The sequence below is a fragment of the Balaenoptera musculus genome, chromosome 3, assembly GCF_009873245.2.
Source record: "Balaenoptera musculus isolate JJ_BM4_2016_0621 chromosome 3, mBalMus1.pri.v3, whole genome shotgun sequence".
NCBI classification, from domain to species: Eukaryota; Metazoa; Chordata; class Mammalia; order Artiodactyla; family Balaenopteridae; genus Balaenoptera; species Balaenoptera musculus.
In genome coordinates this window covers 99,586,018-99,605,733 of record NC_045787.1, presented here as the reverse complement: position 1 = coordinate 99,605,733, position 19,716 = coordinate 99,586,018, and the positions used below count along the sequence as shown (strand labels likewise).

Here is a 19,716-nt window from a genome sequence, read left to right as displayed (position 1 = left end):
AAAGCACAATTCAGGCCGGCATTTTGAAAGAGACAGGTTTATTCATCACTTCAGCGTTAGCTGGCTTTGTTCCCTGTAAAATTTTACTTTTGGTTATTAAAATATTCACTAGAGGAAATAAATTTGTAACCCATTTCTCATATTACCTACACACAGAAAAACAAAATTTGATATCTTGGGGTTTATTTGCTGAAGGCGCTTCCCATAAAAGCGACGCGTGTGCATTGGGAAATTTGTGTGGTTAACTCCTTATGGATAAGTTAGTCACAATCATTCCTCCGCCCACCCCTCCCCCCTTCCCCCATCCCCGACTCTCGCCCCCAGCACCCTCCCCACCTCCCGACTTCCCGCCTCTGCAGGGCTGGTGACCTAATAGCATTTTTCTTCGTGCATATTTTGGCGTCGCCCCATGGCCTGGCTGGCTTTGCCTGTCTGAGTCTTTTGAAATTCCTGCATGTTCGCCCCAGATTAAGCCGAGTGTGTCTCAGGATGTGTGTTCCGTTTTGTTCTTTCCCCTTAACGCTCCCTGTGCAACGTGTCTGGGGGGAGGAGGACAAGACGGGGAGGGGAGGGAGGGGCAGAGGCGAGGAGCTGTCCGCCTTGCACGTTTCCAATCACATTACGTGAACAAATAGCGGAGGGGCGGCCGGGCCAGAACGGCTTGTGTAACTTTGCAAATGTGCCAGAAAGTTTAAAATCTCTCCTCCTTCCTTCACTCCAGACACTGCCCGTTCGCCGGGGCCGCCACGCCGCTCCCCGTCGCCTTCCAGAAGGACTGAGAAAGAGGAGAGAGGCGAGTGCCACGTCCCAGCAGCCGCCTTTACTGGAGAGGGTCTGTAGCCCACCCTTGGCACTGCTTGGTGGGGATTGAGATACACGCGAGCCCAGTCCGCCTCCCTAGTTGAAGATTTCTCCCTCCCTCGCGTGATTTGAGCCCCGTCTTTTTTTTTTTTTTTTTTTCTCCGAGCTACGTCCTCCCGGAGCGGGGACAATCCAGCAAAGGGAGCGATGCGCTACGCCTGGACCGCACTCCTGCTCGGGCCGCTGCAGCTCTGCGCACTCGTGCGCTGCGCCCCGCCGTCCGCCGGCCACCAGCAGCCCCCGCGCGAGCAGCCGCCGGCTCCAGGCGCCTGGCGCCAGAAGATCCAATGGGAGAACAACGGGCAGGTGTTCAGCTTGCTGAGCCTGGGCGCGCAGTACCAGCCACAGCGCCGACGGGACCCGGGCGCCACCGCCCCGGGCGCCGCCAACGCCACCGCCCCGCAGCTGCGCACGCCAATCTTGCTGCTCCGCAACAACCGCACCGCGGCGGCGCGGGCGCGGACGGCCGGCTCGTCCGGAGCCGCAGCTGGCCGCCCCAGGCCCGCCGCCCGCCACTGGTTCCAAGCTGGCTACTCGATGTCTGGGGCCCAGCGCACCGGTAACCAGACGGCGCCAGGAGAGCTCCCGGCGCTCAGTAACCTGCGGCCGCCCAACCGCGTGGACGTGGACGGCATGGTGGGCGACGACCCGTACAATCCCTACAAGTACACCGACGACAACCCCTATTACAACTACTACGACACGTACGAAAGGCCCAGGCCTGGGAGCAGGTACCGGCCCGGATATGGCACCGGCTACTTCCAGTATGGTAAGCACCCCCAAGTCGCCGGAAACACCCGCGCACCCTTTCCCCAACTCTGTGGCTCCCCGACGTGGCTGCCTGGGCGCGGCAGGCCTCAGTCCATGCAGATCCCATCCCTCCCCCTGCTCCTGCAGAGGCAGCCCTGGAATCTGGTGCAAACCGCGCGCCTGGCCCCTCCTGCTTTCTTTCCACATTGCTTTGCAGCCCTGGGCGTCCCCATTCTTCTGCTAGCCGCAGCCCTACAACCGCAGTCCGGCTGGGTGAAGGGTGAGGAGTAAGGGACCTGGAGGGACCCGGAGCCAGGGTGAGGGCCGCTGAGTTGTCTCACTGTTTTGCCTATCGCCTGGCTGACGTTTAGGTCTTCCGGACCTGGTGCCCGACCCCTACTACATCCAGGCGTCCACGTACGTGCAAAAGACGGCCATGTACAACCTGAGATGCGCTGCGGAGGAAAACTGCTTGGCCAGGTACCCGCTGTATATCCTCTGCCCAGCTCCTCCGTCTTGGTTCGGGGGGTGCTGCTCAAGTGCCTGGCTCTGACCACTCTTGTTCCGTGCAGACAAGAGCTGGGAAGTGGAACGTGTTCTCCTGGGCATGCTGACCTGGATGGAGAGTTAATTGTGAAGATTTCTGTGGGTTCTGACTTTCAAACTGTGGCACAAGTCAGGGAGATGAAACAAACCCTTATCCTGAAGAGTGTGTGTGTGTGTGTGTGTGGAGCGGGGGTGGGGTGGGGGAATGTCTCCTATTCTTTTTCCAAGATCCTTAAACTCTGGAGCCAACTGTTTCCAATAAGGTTTTATTAAACTACTATAACGTGGAAAAAATACTGTAATGGAAGAGCTTGTCAATACCCCTTTAAAAGATTGGGAGCCACTTTGCCAGTACGGCACCCCTTATTGGGCGTCGTAGTTTTCTTCTTTTATTTGAAGCCACAATTAACTTAGTTATTTTGGTATTACTTCAGCCAGAATAAGAGCATGAGCAAGAGCTTTGTTTTTGCATTAGTCCTAAAATAAAATCTTAGCAATTTGGGGAATGGAATTCCCTGAGTTTGCTGCTGGGAAACCAGCAGAGGGAGCAAAAGATGATTTGATAAGACGCATAAAAATATTTTTTAATGTAAAATAAGGTCATCAATAGTATTTAAATATATATATTCACACAAAATAAATAAGAAAAAAATTATTTTGTAAATTTCTTCCACTTCCTTTATAACTGTCCAGCTAAAAGAAGAGAAGAAATCCAAGCTCATCATCTTCATTCTTGAGTCTTGCACCACACACCATTGCATTCCCTATGATATTACTACAGTAATGCTGTTGTTTCAAAGATAGTTACTAAATTATTTATCTAATCTGGGAATACTCTTTTATTAGAGTTACTTCCCCACTTTACATCTTATTTAACTGTTTAAGAAAAAAATGTATGCAAAATGCCCTGGTCTCTTGGAACTGATGGCCTAGTTGGGGGAAGGGGGTAGTGACCATTATAGAATGGAAAGGTTTTGCTTGTAATTTTGTCTTTAGTTAATATTCTGTGAAAATAATAATGTTTCTTTTTTCAAAATCACAGCTCAGCATACAGGGCAGATGTCAGAGATTATGATCACAGGGTGCTGCTAAGATTTCCCCAAAGAGTGAAAAACCAAGGGACATCAGATTTCTTACCAAGCCGACCGAGATATTCCTGGGAATGGCACAGTTGTCACCAGTAAGTGGATGGGCCTCTTGGGTACTTTTGAGTTGCTTTTTCATTTTACAGGTGATTCTTTTTTTTTTTTTTTAATAAGGGTGAATTCTAATTATATATTTAGTTGTTTAATTAATTGTCTGTCTCCCACTGGACTGTAACTCCACACGGGCGGGGTCCATATGGGTTTTTTTTTTTTTTTTAATTAATTATTTATTTATTTATTTATGGCTGTGTTGGGTCTTCGTTTCTGTGCAAGGGCTTTCTCCAGTTGCGGAGAGCGGGGGCCACTCTTCATCGCGGTGCACGGGCCTCTCACTATCGCGGCCTCTCTTGTTGTGGAGCACAGGCTCCAGATGCGCAGGCTCAGTAGTTGTGGCTCACGGGCCTAGTTGCTCCGCGGCATGTGGGATCTTCCCAGACCAGGGCTCGAACACGTGTCCCCTGCATTGGCAGGCAGATTCTCAACCACTGCGCCACCAGGGAAGCCCTACAGGTGATTCTTGATATGACAAATTCTTACACAAAGGGAGAAAACTGCTGTTATTTACATTTAGAATTTCTCTCTATGTAATTTGACATAATCAAGGAAATCTATCTTTAAGATAATACATCAACTACTATATCCTGTTATCTTTTAAACTGGAAACTCTAAGCCCAGCTTATTAAAACTGTTGATAGGATGCAGCAATTAGCTTCACTAGAATTTTATCCCAATACACTACAGGTAAGAGTTCTAAAAAAGCCTATTACAGTCAAGATCATCTACAGTTAGGTAGCATTTCATAGCATTTAATAAAGATCACACATTATGAAAAGGATTCCGATACCGTTCTCAAAGAAAGATGGAGATGATTTACTCCATGAACTGAGAAGGGCCTACCTCAATCTTTTAAAAGGCCTGTATCAACCCCAAGGTAGTTGCTTGTTTTATCCTAAATTTAAATATTTTCACATAAGGTAATTCTATAGTTTGACTTGGTAACTTGCCTAGGTGTTTATTGCCAGGAAATCCTGTTTTGTGCCCTTAAACTTTCTATAGTTCAAGCCATTTCTTCTTGTTCTTTCCTTATGTGAGAAGATGAACAGCTCCGCACCTTCACTTTAATGAAAGGAGGAGAATAGATGTGAGCACCTAATTTGCTGATAAAATAGAATTATTTCTAAATAAAAGTTTATACTAGTTAAATAATAATGGTGGATAAAACATGCCTTTATTTCTCATTTGCATTTTAGTAAGGATTTTAAATGTGTGAGAACACAGTTTTTTAAAATTTCACAGAAACCTCCCAAGAGACAAGTGCTCTTCTTTTTTGGAATGAAGCATCGGTAGTGGCAGCCAAAGGAGATATACTAGAGGACATATGGCAAGTTTCACTTAAACAAAAATAATTTACTATCTATCTCTATTTAATATTCAAAGATAAAACAGGGTGAAATAGAAAAGCAAAATACTAAAAGTAGATCTTTTTTCCTAGTAGCAGAGTTAAAGCCTTACAATTTTGATAGATTTTTTTGTCCTGGAAAAAAAATCTAGCATGAATCTACCTTTAAGAAGATCAACTTGATCTCAATTCTGATGTGAAAACAAGTGCGGGAAGCAGTGGGGATGTCATCTAGAATCCTCATTGCTTTCTCTGTATGTTACTGACCACTGTCTCTGTGTTGTGTGGGACATTAGACATTACCACAGCATGGATGAATTCAGCCACTATGACCTGCTTGATGCCAGCACCCAGAGGAGAGTGGCTGAAGGCCACAAAGCAAGTTTCTGTCTTGAGGACACGTCCTGTGACTACGGCTACCATAGGCGATTTGCGTGTACTGCACACACACAGGTAGGATGGCAACCTGGAATCAAGAACCCACAGGCTTCAGAGAGAAAACAGTCTTCTATTTTCTTTCCTGCAGCCTGTCTTTGTAAAAAAACTATTTTATTTAGGGGGTCATCTAGTCCATATGGTAAATTATTGGGAAAAGGAAAGAGATGGCTTGATGATCCAAAATTACTTTTAAAGTATTTCATCATCACAGAAAGTCAGTGTGCCTACCTGTTATGTTCTACAGTGAAAAGCAGTAGTTTATTATCTGAAAAAATCCTAATGGTTTCCAGTTTCTGCACTCTTTCTGTATTCTTTAACTTGATTGGTAAGCAATTGTAGAAAAGATATCTCTGTTTTGTCACCTGCAAAACTATTCCTCCCTCTACCTATTAAACTAAAAATAGAATGGTGATTGGGATTAGCAAAAGGCCAGAAAATAAGTTTCTTAAAAAGTACTTTAAAAAATGTCTCTTTTAATCATCTGAAGAAGAGCAGAAGAACACAGTTTCTTTCTCCATGCATATATATTTAAACTTACAGTATAATTGATGTCAGATGTCCTTTGGATGGATTTTTAAAAAGAGTGCTGTCCTAAGCAGTTTGTATGTCTTATAATGGGAAAATGTGTGTCATTTAAAAGCTGTGCCAGTATTTCCATAAGAAACCCTAATTTGTAAAAGGACATTATAATTTTACTCCAACGGAAATCTTGGCAGGGAGTAGTGAATGTACATAACTCAGGGCACAAAAGGATCAGCAGCTGGCATCTTGGGAAGCAAATTCCAGGGCTGTGGCAGGAAGCTTTCTGGTGACCTAAATGTTATCGTTGCTTCTTTGTCTCAGCTTAGAACATCATAGCAATTGGAGGGGTAACGGTTCAATTCCTGTCGCCCTGGGGCAGCACTTAGTCTTTAAGCAAAAGAGATGTAACCTACCCACACATTACACATATGTGTATATAGAGGTCCCCTTTTCACTCAGTGATCTCCAAGTCCCCCAGCACCCGGCCTGTGCAGCGGACCTGGAGTTTATTCTCTTCCTTCAGAAAAAGAGGCACTCTGGACAGCTCACTGCTGAAATATTTGAATCTAAGACTATAGGTGTTTATAGCATATGAGTCCCCCAGCTCCGTGGGGAGTGACCCTACTTCTTTTTATGTGGTAGCTTTCTTTTTTTTTTAACATCTTTATTGGAGTATAATTGCTTTACAATGGTGTGTTAGTTTCTGTTTATAAGGAAGTTAATCAGCAAGGTAGCTTTCTTGTTAATGATCCTCCGTTTGTGTCCTATTTAACCATTATTCACTAGGTCTTACACTACAAATGACTAATGTATTTGTGTTTTCCACTAGACTGGTGTTTCTTGAACATGGGCTTCATTTAAAGGGAAAAAAAAATTCTCACAAAGTCCCAGTACTGACTTAGATTAGTTGTATTATAAAGTTTTTAAATGTATCCAAAAGTAATACTAGATGTGACTTCTTTATATTTATACTTTCATATAAGTTCTTAGATAACAAATTTACATATTAAATATATACGAAACTGGAAAGTTACATTAACCTCTTTAATTTATGTAACAAACAGTTATGTTTTGCTAAAACCAAATAGTTAATCTCTACAGCCTTGGCTAAGGCTCTACATTTTTTTAAAAGTTTTAAACGTTTGAATACAGGAAATGCCTGTTTGCTTACTGCCCTGAAAAACTCTTTTGTTTGCCAGTTCCAATAATCAAAGCTTATACTTAAATTCTGCCACTTGAGTAAGGTAGAGTGGCAATTTCAGCATTCTTTAAAGCTCTTTTGTTCACTTAAAGGTAAGATAAGCATTGTAGCATTATTTAAACGAGTCTTAAATGGGCATCTAATCCAGTGAATCCCTTACAGTGCCATGAAGGTGGTGGTAGTAGTAGTAGTAGTAGTAGTAGTAGTAGTAGTAGTAGTAGTAGTAGTAGTAGTAGTAGTAGTAGTAGCAACAATGATAGCTAACACTTACTGAATATATATTATGTGCCAGAATCAGAATTATGTGCTGGAAATCAGAAACGGAAAATTCTTCATAATATATTTACTACTCAACATAAGGTTAACGAATGATCGATCACAAGTTGGTATGGACCAAAGTGGGAAAATGGTTCTCACTGCTGTGGCAAAGGTACTTTTTGAGTTTGGCCTATCTGTACTATTGTGTGCTGTATGAGAGCACAATTCTCCCCCATTCTTCCCAAATCAAACCACAGGCAAACCAGCACTGGTAGAACACGCTTTAGATGATTCTGCCATCTCTCTGGTGACCAAGGTGATCTTAAGCAGCAAACAATTTTGGGTGCTGAAATTAAATCGTGGTATTGAGTTTAAATGATTCTAGCCTATACTTTTTAATTCATTTTGACTACTATTAGGCTGCAAATATGACAGTTAAAACGTCTGATGAAGAACCAGTGGAATCAAGAATATACCTATGGACTCCAATTTGAGCAAATTTCACCAGGCTATAACTTTCTGGAGAGCAAGGACCATATCTTAGTGGTGTTTTTCTCTTCTCAGCCTGTAGAAGGCACTCATTTACTTATGGAAGTGAATATCTTTGCAAGTAGAGTTGATGTGGCAATCATCCCTTTAATACAACAAAATATTCAGCGATGATGTGAAAAAGAACATAGTGTGGTGGTTACAATCAGGGACCCTGGACCCCAAATGCTTAAACTCAAAACCAGCTCAGCCATTAACTAGCTGTATATTCTTGGGTGAGCTATTTGACCTTATAGTGCCTCAGTTCCTTTATTTGTAAAATGGGTTAATACTACCTCCTGCCTCGTGTAGTTGTGAGAATTAAATTTATATATTTAACATGTTTAATTGATCCTGGCATATAATACATACTTCATAAGTGTTAACTATTCAAAAATGCAATATAGACTCTGTCCTTGTGGAGCTTACAATCTCTAGTTAGATATATTCTTATATAGTATGATTTTAATATAGAGGAGAGAAGGATAAATACCATAAAATCTATACACAGAGTATCTTGGGTATTCAGAGTATAGGAAGGTAATTTCCAAGAAGAGAAATTGGAGAGAGTTCCACTGATAACAAGATATTTGAGTCAAGTTGATTATTACATGGCCTTTATTCCTAAACTGGTAATATTCAAGAATTTTGGTAGAGGCCTATTTTGTCACTTAAGATTGTATTTATCACTAGTGATTTATGACAATTTTAAGAAGTGAGATGTACTACTACTTATATTAGTCCTGTATTTTTTTTAGCTGGAGGTGCTATAAGGCTGAGTAATATATACTTCTCAAAGGAGATGCAATATAAGTATAGTTTTATGTCAAACTCTTGTAAGTACTAACTTAAAATTTAATTTGCAAATAATAAGCATATTCTTTAGCACATTCTAGCCATATACCATCTTTTTAATTTTTGCATTTTATTTGTTTCAGGGGCTGAGTCCTGGCTGCTATGACACCTATAATGCAGACATAGACTGCCAGTGGATTGATATTACAGATGTAAAACCCGGAAACTATATTCTAAAGGTAGAGACCTTTGAATATGTACCCATAATTTATTTCAGTTGCAACTCATGGGCCTCTTCTCTGGATTCCAATGTTAAATAATCATGGTCCTTCAAGCAATTATACATCTTCCAGAAGTACTTCTAAACCAACCTAGCTATATTTTAAAAATTCTTATTTGAAAGAACTTCAGGGAAAAATATACAGCCTCCTTCGATAACTTCTCCAGAGTTGAACCACGTGCCTAACTTACACCCCCTCCCTGCTTGATTTAGTTGGAGCACATTGCCTCCGTTCTAGCCCTGTGAAAATAGGAAGAAATTAACCAGTAAACACTGTTGATCAAATCTGAAACACAGATGATGCTTGTGTTGCCTAGGTCAGTGTGAACCCCAGCTACCTGGTGCCTGAGTCAGACTATACCAACAATGTCGTCCGCTGTGAGATTCGCTACACAGGACATCATGCGTATGCCTCGGGCTGCACAATTTCACCGTGAGTCCTATTTGCCTAGCTAAGTAATTCTCCTGACAATGAGCTTTAGTTCATTGATAGGCATTATACACGTCTGTTTTCACTACTACTGCAGCTTCCTTGTAAAATAGACCAAAGGTAGAAAACGGTAGAGTCTGTACTATGACATAATTAGAGCTGATCTTTTTTTGATAATGCTAGAGAATGGAGGAGGGGATGTACTCAGGTTTTTATCACCCTGAAACTTAGCTTTTAAGACAAGACACAGAACACACTGTTTACCCTCAAAGCCTGTGGTAGCTGAGTCTGTAAAATATGCAATATGCAGGGTGGATAACCTTGTGGGAGCCCAGAGAGTTGGCTTTCCTGCCTCTTCCCCATAGTCCATGAAGGAGCCCTGAAGAAATTCCTAGAGTTCTTCAAAGTACACTTTGAAAGTGACTGTCTTAAAGTATGCAGCTGAAGAGGTCAGACCACCTGTTCTGTAGAAATCAAGATTTCACATATTTGAGTTCTACAAACACAAGTAATAGGGAAATACCCTGCAAAAGGTGGGTTGTATGGAAGTGCCTTCATAATTTTCCTAGTCCTGAAACCCTTCTTTGAATGAAATCTTAGAAGGAATCCCAGCACATAAATATTGCAGGTGTGGTGCTTTGATGAGAGGAATTAAAGGGTAGTTTTGCGTTCTTGTCTCTCTGTCCCACCCTGACCCCTTAAGCACTGCCTGCTCTAGTGATGCTGGGTTATAGATTCTAACTACATATGCCACCTGTGAGTGATACCTTCCCAACAGAAGAACATCATTAGAGTGATACTGAACACATGTCAGCTTTGCTGTGATGTGAGAGGCACCAGTCAGTGCCCATGGATCATGCAGAAAGGTGTCATAACAGAGCTACACTAGAAACTTAAAATTTATAGAAATTTCTCCCTGCTACACAAACCAGGACAGTGGTTGCTGCAGATGAACCTGTAGTTTGTGGGCTTTCCAAAGTACAGATAAACCTATCTGGTTGTGCATATTTTGCCCACTACTGGGGATCCTAGCCAGAAGGAAGGTGGAGCTTAAAGTGGATTGGGCTACATTCACCTTGGAGGGGAGCCTTTTCCTTATTTCCATAGAGGAGCAAAGCCTGTGCTTTTTAAGTGTCATCATAGCATTAGAGACAGATGTAGTCTATGAGAGCAAAGGTGTAGCACTGAAAGAAGGTTATCAAATATATTCTGAACATGCCTAAAATACAGAAAACCTGGCTGTTTGTGGCCCATATTGTGTGGAGCTGATCACCGTATAACTGAAAATCCCCAGAAGAGAAGTAACTTAAAGTAAAATAATTTAAAATAAGTGGATTAATTTCTCTTAATTTTTATAATTCCTTAATTTATTCACTCATTATGTATTCATTGTCACTTTCATTTTTGATACAATATGAAAATTCCATGGTGGGGGGTAAAATAAAATGCAGTCAAAACAGGATGACCTCTGCTACAATAAGCTAAGTGACTCTCAGGTACAACTGCTGCCCTTCCGTGAGGAAAAGGTCTGGTGAGGTGATTCTGTTGTTGTATAGAAGGTGTCTTGCTTGTCATCAGTAGAATCCATTGAATTGGATATTGCTAGATATTTAGAACAAATAAAAATTATTTTGTTCCAGCATAGTTTCTTTCTCTTTTTTTAGCCACTTGTCACTGACTATAAATTGCAAGAGTGGTTGATGTAAAATTTTAATGAGCAATATTGATCAGATGAAAATATGAAAAAATGAAAGGACCCATAGGTAGTGATTTATAATAAAATAACGAGCTCATACTTCTCTACGAGTGGAAAATCATGGGAGAAGTACAGAAACCTTGACTTGCGAAAGAAACCCTCACCTTTAGAATGATGCTCACCTCTTATATTTTGACTTTCACTTTCGCCTCCCTTGGTAGGGATCAGAGTTCAGAGGAAGGCGAAATTTTCTCTGGCTGAGATTCAGGAGTGGCTTTAGGACAGCATTTGAATTGGGCCTTGAGGGCTGAGGAGGACTGCACTGGAGAGAGTTAAGGAAGGGCATGCTGGGAGGAGTCAACATCACCTGCAACTGCATGGCAAGAAGAAATTGCAGGGCATGTTTGGAAAAGCAAGTCTTCTAGTCTGGCTAAGGTATAAGTTTCATGGGCAAAAAGAATGGAAAATTTGGGACCAGATCAAAGCGAGCACTGAAGAGCAAGAGAAAAAGTTTGAACTTCATCCTGGTGGCCACGGGCAGTCTTTGAAGTTTCTTGAGCAAGGTGTGAATCTTGCCTAAAGCCATGTGGTCAGTCCGTGGCTCTGTAAGCAAGTGTGTGTGTGATTCCCTTGGTAACGTTATTGTAATTTTTTTTTAACTCTTAAAGACACATCATCTCTTAGTTCACTGATCGTTTATCATGCTAATCAAATATTTGAGAGCATTCTATTGGTGTGTAAAAACCACCCAGTAAGAAAGTGTGTGCCTTTGATGTGTCCTATCTCCCTCATTTTCCTCACTGTAAACCCAACGTATGAACCAGGTGACTCTGTGGCCCAGTTCAATTCTAAGATACCATGATTAAGTTCTTTTTTCATAGAAATGACTATTTGGAAACTGATGGTTTATGATTTGGACTAAGTGATTCTTATTTCATTTACGTGGGGATCTATGATCACAACATAAATACAATATTAGATTTATTGGCTTTGACCCAGTCTCAGCCTGTTAATGTAACATTCTACATCCAGAACCATGCTGGGAAAGGACTAATGCAGGACAGTGCAGAGGTCATGAACCTGCTTCTTAGTGGACATGCCACACTTGCTGCATGGAGTGAACTCACCTAGCCAGGTCTGCTGTTCCTATAAATCCTGCTTTAGCCTTGATTGTTTCAGAAGATGTTTCTTTTAACTCTAAACATCAAGTTTGTAGGTATCAGGCATACAATTTCTGCTACTGACATAGTCACTTTCTTCAAATCAGTATTAAAATAATGTATTAATGGATAATTTCAGAAGGTGACTATCGCTTTGGTGGAGGGAAATTGCTATCTATCCATCTATCTGTATACACACACACACACACACACATATTTTAAAAAGGTTACTTTAAACTTCTCTACTATACTCATTCAGAGTATTATCAGGTTAATAACTTGTCTTATTTTGTTTTCTTAATCTAGGTATTAGAAAGCAAGCCAAAACTTCCAATGGATAAATCAGTACCTGGTGTTCTGAAGTGGGAAAAAATAGATTAACTTCAGTAGGATTCATGTATTTTGAAAGAGAGAACAGAAAACAACAAAGGAATTTTTGTTTGGACTGTTTTGTAACAAAGCACATAACTGGATTTTGAACATTTAAATCGGCATTATTTGGGAAATTTTTAATATTATCATTCACATTACTTTGTGAATTAACACAGTGTTTCAAGTCTGTAATTGCACACTTGGCTCTTTCAAAGAAATCCAAATTTCTTATGCTCCTTCTGAAATTATAGTGTAAAACGAAAAAAAATATTTCAATGAATGAGTCAAAATTATTTTAAACTGAGAATTTTCTAAAGTTCTGAAACTTTAGTGAACCATAATAATAACTGGCTTTATATATGTCCTAGCATAGATTACTTTAGAAATGAGGCTCCTACTGTTTAAATAGATATGGACACATTTGGTGCTGAGGAAGGAACAAACACATTACCATTGGTGTCAAGAAATATTACTATATAGCAGAGAAATGGCAATATATGTATTCAGATAGTTACACCCTATATAAAATTTATGTTTACATTTTAAAATTAGTAGATAAACTCCTTTCTTTCTGTCAAGTGTAAAATTTCATTCTGACTTAAGTCAGCTTTTGTTTTGGAATGAATTAAGTAATTGAGCTCCCCAACTCCTGTCTGACCTTTGTTGATGCTCCCCTCTATTCTTTAGTTTTCCTACGGGCAGAGACCTTTTAATTGGCATTCTTAAAATTACTGTTCTGGGGACTGCTATACATAGGACAGCTATGTCAATGGGAAGTCATTCTGATGATAGATGTAATACATCCAGAGATAGTATGCATTTAAGTATATTAAACTATTAGCCAAAAAAGTGTCCTTGCTTACATGAAAATCATTCAAACAAGTCCCCCAAACCACAACTGTCTCTAAAATACTTAGAAATATTAATGAAAAACACCTTAGGATTTTCAACTTTTCTACATTTTTTAAATGATCAGCTTTAAAAATAATAAGACTGAAAAATTTTAAATTATCCAGAATAAATGACAATGTATATGGATACAAGAACAGTATCCTAGGTCATCCAGGAATCAGTCATACATGTTTTTTTTGTGTGTGTCTGAAATATAATACAAATTAGCGAAGCGCATAGCATTATATACTTGAGATGTTGGTGAATAAGGAAAAAAAACACAACTTTCTGCAAAACCAAGGACTGTGTTGCATGAGACAGCTGTGATTTTATTTTAAACTGTGAAACCATGTGCCACAACAGAATTTGGAGAATTTCTATTTTTCCGAGATTCAAAAGGTACAGAAAGAAATCAAATTACACTTTTAAGTTAGTGGTGCTTAAGCAGAAGTTTTCCTCCTTTAACCAGTATTAAAATCTCAAGCAAGGTATTTCCAGTGCCAGGACACATTAGGTAGAATTTAAAAGTGAGTTGGCATCCCTGTATTATATGTCATAGAGTTGTAATGTCAACACCAGCTACAAATAACCGTTCTGCACTCAACGAGTGCCTAGCAAGGCAAGAGGGGCTAGAGATGGACAGTAATCAAGGGCAGATAGAGTGGGCCACATGATCCTCATCTGCCAGGGCACACACTTACCAAGAGACAATACAGACAGCTTGATAGAGACCCAGAACTTCCACTGAGCTAGTATCTGAGCTATGGAATAGCTTCTTTGATGTACCTCTTTGCCTTAAATTGCTTTTAGTTTTAAGATTGTAGAATGATCCTTTTAAATTGTAATCTTTTCTAACAGAGATATTTTAATATACTTGCTTTTTTAAAAACAAAAACTACTGTCAGTATTAATACTGAGCCAGACTGGCATCTACAGATTTAAGACCTATCATTTCATTAAGATTCTTACCCCTATACTAAAAACTAGCTAATATCATGGCCTTTGGATACATATGAGAAGATGTATTTACTATCATTCCATGGGCCTTCCATCTATCTGTACATCTATCATCATTTAAAGGCCTAATATACACTAGGCACTCACATGCTAGGCATTGGGATATGAAAATGATTGTCCCTAACCTCAATAAGTATTTGAAATGTCATTATTACCCATGAGGTTCAGCTTATTTCATTTTTAACATCATAAGTACATGTCTAAAAAAATTTGTTTTAAGCACTATTGTTTTTCATGACCATATTTTATTTAAAAAAACTTAAAAATGAATAGATATATGCATGTATGTGTTACTAATAGTTAAAACTATGTTTCCAATCCCTGAAGTGTCTGCCTTTTAAATATAACACATACTATTTCATTGATTTTAGAAAAAAAGTTTCGATTAAGAGGCTAAAGATTCTCGCTTATTCCTTATATAAATATTCCTCCCCACCCCTAAACACTCCCAAATAACTCACAAGTATTGATTTAACACTCAATATTTTTGAACCTCAAGGAATCTCTTCTCTGAATAACCACCAAGACCCACAGATAATGATTACCTGGTAAAATTTATCCATTAATAAAATAAAAAATATAATCCAGTCTTACCAAACTCTAAATAAAAAATCTTTTAAACAGGAAGTAGAAATGATACAAATAATGTTGAGTACTGAAAAGAGACTGGTTTTTAAACTAATAAGAACTGTGAAAAAGTCGGCTAAATGGGAAGATAACTTAGTGAGTCTTCACATGCCATATTAGTGGCCTCATAATTATTCAGACCACAGTCTGTATTAAAGAGGTCTTGACCTTTGAGGCTAGGATTCAGTCTCGCAACAGTACCATAACATACAAACACATAACTTGCCTATTTCCAGGAAATCTTTATATTTTTACATAATGACTTTATTCACAATTGCTATCATCTAATTATTCACTAGGCATTATTTTTAATAATGAACAATTTTTTTTTTCTCCTTGACCTCATAGGAGATAATCACACTCATAAATGTTCCCAATACTTAGATTGTAGAGGAAATGCAGTTCACTAAAATTATCATGGTACTAAGAATTTATCTTTACCAAATTTGTTAAAATATTGAATTTCTGGTCAGAAGATATTTTGTTTTAAAAATAGCTTGTTTTGATAGTAACAGTATGACTGATAAGTAAAAATTACTCTTTTCTGTATTTTTTATGTTTAGAATTCATATTCGCAATCAATATATTCAATCAATAGCCATATTTCATTCCCAGCTACCAAAAGTCCTGGGCCACTTTTGAACACTTAAAGCATTTCATTTATCCTTCTAGCCAAAATGGTGCTGAATTATTTCAACTTGAATGTAAAATGTGTTGTCTTAGCTCACAGGATATAAACATTTAATATATAACTGCTTGCTATGAACTGAGTAACATGTGATTTGGTATTGTAATGTTTTTAATGAAGTTTTAGTTTCTCCCAAATTTTTCAGGAATTCTAGTTGTAAAACATTTTTAACTTTTTTGAAGAGCTCTTATTTTAAATGCCCAGACACTGGCTTTATATTCTTCTTTACACTCTCACATTCTTTTATTATATGCCTACACTATGATTGCAAGATTATGTAAAAATGCCTTGAATAAATGATTTCAAGTGTCTAGAGTGGTCATTTATTGTTACATATAAATAAATGATATGAATTTCACTTTAGATTAAGATCTTAAAGCCATGTGTATGGCTGGTGGTTTTGCTTAATTGCCTTTTGTATTAACAAATTGTTTAACAAGCTCACATGACTTGAAACTTGTCTGTGATGGATAAAAATCTAGCTGATGTTTTAAAAAGAAACTATCATACATGAACAGATTCTAACTTTTGTCATCATTACCGACCACTTCCAAGGATGCAGGGCAAGCATTGTAAGAATAACCGCTCTCTAGTTTGATTAGCATTTCTTAGAAATATACAAGAGCATATATACACCCAGGGGACACATCCAGCTCTAGATACAAATTATTTATTTGAAGAAAAACATTGCTATCATGGTAATCCTTATTTAAACGTTTACCAGATTAGCCTGGAAGCTGGTAACCTGAGAGGACGAACAGGCCCCAAACTGTGGGCAAGTGTTTTGGGAGGACAATTTGAAAAATTAACCCACGAACAATTCACCTTTAAGGAGCTCTTGCAGGTAAAGTAGACGTAGGCTTGTGTCTGGCAATTTTCAGATTTGACATTAGCAGGACATTAGTGACACTGGAAACCACCAATTTCCTGCTTTCCTCACCTGCTCAAGGCAATATATGTTATTAGTGTAAAAGATGTTTACCTTTCATCAGTGTTGAGTTTCAGACACTGTTCATTATTATTTGCTCATTAACCAAAGATAGGAGAAGGCAGGTTTTTCCTTCTGTCAGAAACTTTGACTGCCTTAAGTTACTCATTTATTAATATTTCTAATCCTTGCCACAGATATTAGTAGGGAATTAACACACAGGTTGAATAAATCACTTAAAGCATGTATTAAGGAATTCTAGTTTCACAAATACTCTACTCAAAAAGAACCCCACAGTAAAATAACTATGGGAAATGTTATCTTTATGGTGGCGATTCACAATACATATTACCATGTTAAAGATTCTGAGAAGTCCTGCAGGAAAGAAACCAGTTTGTTAGCCAGTGTTTCTCAAATTTATTTTGCCACAAAAGTCTTTTTTTTTTTAATTTTGAATAGCACTTGTTATCCTGTTAAGCTTTTTTGTCTTCTTGGAAAACTCTGGAATATGACATATTAAGTAATTATCAATTCATAAAAATAAGATCATTTACAAATTACTTAAAGTATGATAGTGGTAGCATTTGTGCTGTAGGACACAGGAATACCTGAAACCCACCAATTTACTGCCTGCCTTGCTTCCAAAAAACTGCGTGGTTAAATAGGGTCCTTTCAAAGGAAACGATTATTTCAGCTTCTAAATCATGTTCTCTTTCAGAAGGAAACAGAGATCTTTCTTATTTGTTAAGTAACTTGAAAGCTTTATATACCCCTAATTAAAATCTCTCCTCTCCTACATATTAGTTGTTTATAACATTCAGGATGAACCAGTCATTTTCTTCATGGTTCATTCATTTTGTATAATTGAAATTATTATGTTATACATAATAGCATAGCTTAAGTAAATTTCAATTAAATCTTAGTACTCACAGTGGGCAGGGAAAAACAAAACTGGTAATGAATGACTTGGAAGGATATATGCATGTATTTACAATTTGCTCCCAATAATTTGCTGTTTAAACTGTTGATAAGAGGCACCAACTTTGGAGAGAGAAAAAATAGCCACAAACCACAAGGTGAACCATCAATACAATGACCAAGAACATGTCTTTGCCAATGTTAGAAATACAATATTTCCAGTTCCTAATTCCTTTAAATACCAAGTCAAGCCAGAGTTCATGACACAACTGTATATAACAGGGACTAAGGACAAATGCAATGATAGAAACTATTAAGAGATAACTCCTCTTAAAAATGAATCAATAATGCTGGATGTTTATTCATGTATCTTTACTGAACTAATGCATACATTTGGAGCTTGAAAAATTTGGAGCCAATATTGCCAACCAGTCTTTTGCAAACTAGTGAATTATACCATTGTCATATAGCAAACCATTAGAATCAACCATTTTCAATTATTACGAGTTTTTCAGTGAGATGGTTTTAGGAAAAAAACTTTTATAACAATCTATAGTTGGGTTGATGCTGGGGCTAAGATTCATGGATATATAAACAATCTGATAGTTGTGATCACTTCACTTTTGTTTTAGGGCTCTTTGGTTTCTGGTAACAGGAATATATTTTAAACTTGATTACTCCAAAGAGGAATTTTTAGGCTTATGTAACCAAACAGAAGAGGGGCAAGTTAGGGTTTGCCTCAGGAGCAGAGATGGAACCAGGAAATCAAATACTATCAAGACCACATTATTGCTACCTTTTCTCTGTTTGTGTGTCAACTTCATTCTCTTAGTTTAGTTTCTCAATAAGGATGGAAACCTTATTGCCTGCAGATCTGGGTACACACCAACATAGCTTGTTGATCAGAAAGAAAATGGCATTAGCCTGTTACTCAAGTGTGAAAATTCTAAGGGAAGGCATTTCATAGGCTCAGTCCGGGTCATGTGCCAATGTCAGTTCCAGTCATTGTGGATACTATGACAGGTCCAAGTGAGTCAAGTTCTTTACCCTATTAAGTCACCAAAGTCAAGGAGACAGAGTCAAGTAAGAGGATGGCTGCTCCCATCCAAAGCACGTGACTGCATTTTTGGCTTCATGTGTGGGTATAAGGGGAAGGTGGGGCATGGACAATGATAACTCCAGAGGAAGGAGGTGAGTTATGATGGGTATTGTCAATGAAAAGATTACTGGGAGCCAGCAAGTCACTCAATTTATGTCCAGCAAAAAGACTAATAAAATCAGTATCTATACAATTCAACTCATAACGTTTCCTTCCAAAATAGTCACCCACCTAATTTCTGTTAAGAGAACCCAATGTTCTCTGTATCTAAGGGCTGACTATTCACCCAGAAAGAAGTAATGCCATCTTGCTCTCCCTTTCAAGATTATTCACCTCCCCTATTGGCAAGTCTGAACAGCATGTTCACTCTCACCCTGACTTCCATTTCACGAAGTCTTTAGTAGGGCATTTCAGGAGGGAAGCTCATCTTTACAAGTGCGAGAAGATCCTAGTTCCTTTTTATTCAACCAGTCACCTTGAAGTTGCAAAAAAAAAAAAAAAAAAAAAGAAAAAAAAATCCATCCAAAGAGGAAAATAAGAAAAAGAGCCATTGTTTTAAGATTTTGCTCCTCCAAATGCTACCCATTCTCACTGACCCATCTACTATCCCTCTTCCCTGTTGTTTGTCTTTGACCATCAGTGAGAGACTCCATCTGGAAGGGATATCTTAGAGAGGGAACATTTCCTTCTTTATTTCTGTTAGTTGCATTATGCTTCTAACACATTTACAGTCCCTGTAGAGTAGGTATAATTCAATGGCAGGGAAAGTGGGGAATGAAAACCTCAGAGAAAAGCACAGCAAAATATTAGTGTTCTGGAAGAACTGCAGCTGTAATGAGAGGCTTGGGTGACAGTAATAAGTAGTCAGCTATACCCATCCCTCTCCCAATATTATCTTAGTGTTTTCACCGTTCTTTTTAATCCACAGTGTAGAAAAATTTACATGGGGTTGATGCTGGGGTGAGGCAGGAGTGGTGCACAGGTATGACAACTCATCCCAGATATTTCTGAACCTGAGTCCAAGAGCATCAGCAACTGGGTTAAATTTGCTTTGCAGATGAGGATGAGGTCAGAGGAATGGGATGGAAAACATACATGGTGCAACCTCTTCACTAATTTAGGCAACTAGCTCTCTGGAAAGTGACCTACAAAGCCAAGATATTCTCC

General features: G+C 39.0%; 1 protein-coding gene across 2 annotated transcripts; it reads left to right on the top strand.

The window, feature by feature from the left end:
- Positions 1 to 621: 621 nt before the first annotated feature.
- On the top strand, positions 622 to 15,915 carry LOX (lysyl oxidase). Of its 2 annotated transcripts, XM_036847944.1 has the most exons (7): positions 623 to 1,630; positions 1,983 to 2,091; positions 3,200 to 3,337; positions 4,998 to 5,154; positions 8,587 to 8,682; positions 9,041 to 9,156; positions 12,316 to 15,915. In XM_036847944.1, exons 1-7 carry the CDS (start codon positions 1,009 to 1,011, stop codon positions 12,320 to 12,322), a joined length of 1,245 nt encoding a protein of 414 aa, XP_036703839.1. In that variant the 5' UTR covers positions 623 to 1,008; the 3' UTR covers positions 12,323 to 15,915. The 2 variants fall into 2 exon arrangements, with proteins under 2 accessions (XP_036703840.1, XP_036703839.1); XM_036847945.1 differs by lacking the exon at positions 12,316 to 15,915 and having other exon boundaries at positions 622 to 1,630; positions 9,041 to 9,160.
- Positions 15,916 to 19,716: the final 3,801 nt, after the last annotated feature.

What these genes read in the sequence shown, in the direction of transcription:
- LOX (XM_036847944.1), top strand. Translation starts at nt 1,009, where the DNA reads ATGCGCTACGCCTGGACCGCACTCCTGCTCGGGCCGCTGCAGCTCTGC. An exon ending in CACCGGCTACTTCCAGTATG is followed by an intron (nt 1,631 to 1,982) that starts GTAAGCACCCCC and finishes GCTGACGTTTAG; the next exon opens with GTCTTCCGGACCTGGTGCCC. An exon ending in CCGGAAACTATATTCTAAAG is followed by an intron (nt 8,683 to 9,040) that starts GTAGAGACCTTT and finishes TGTGTTGCCTAG; the next exon opens with GTCAGTGTGAACCCCAGCTA.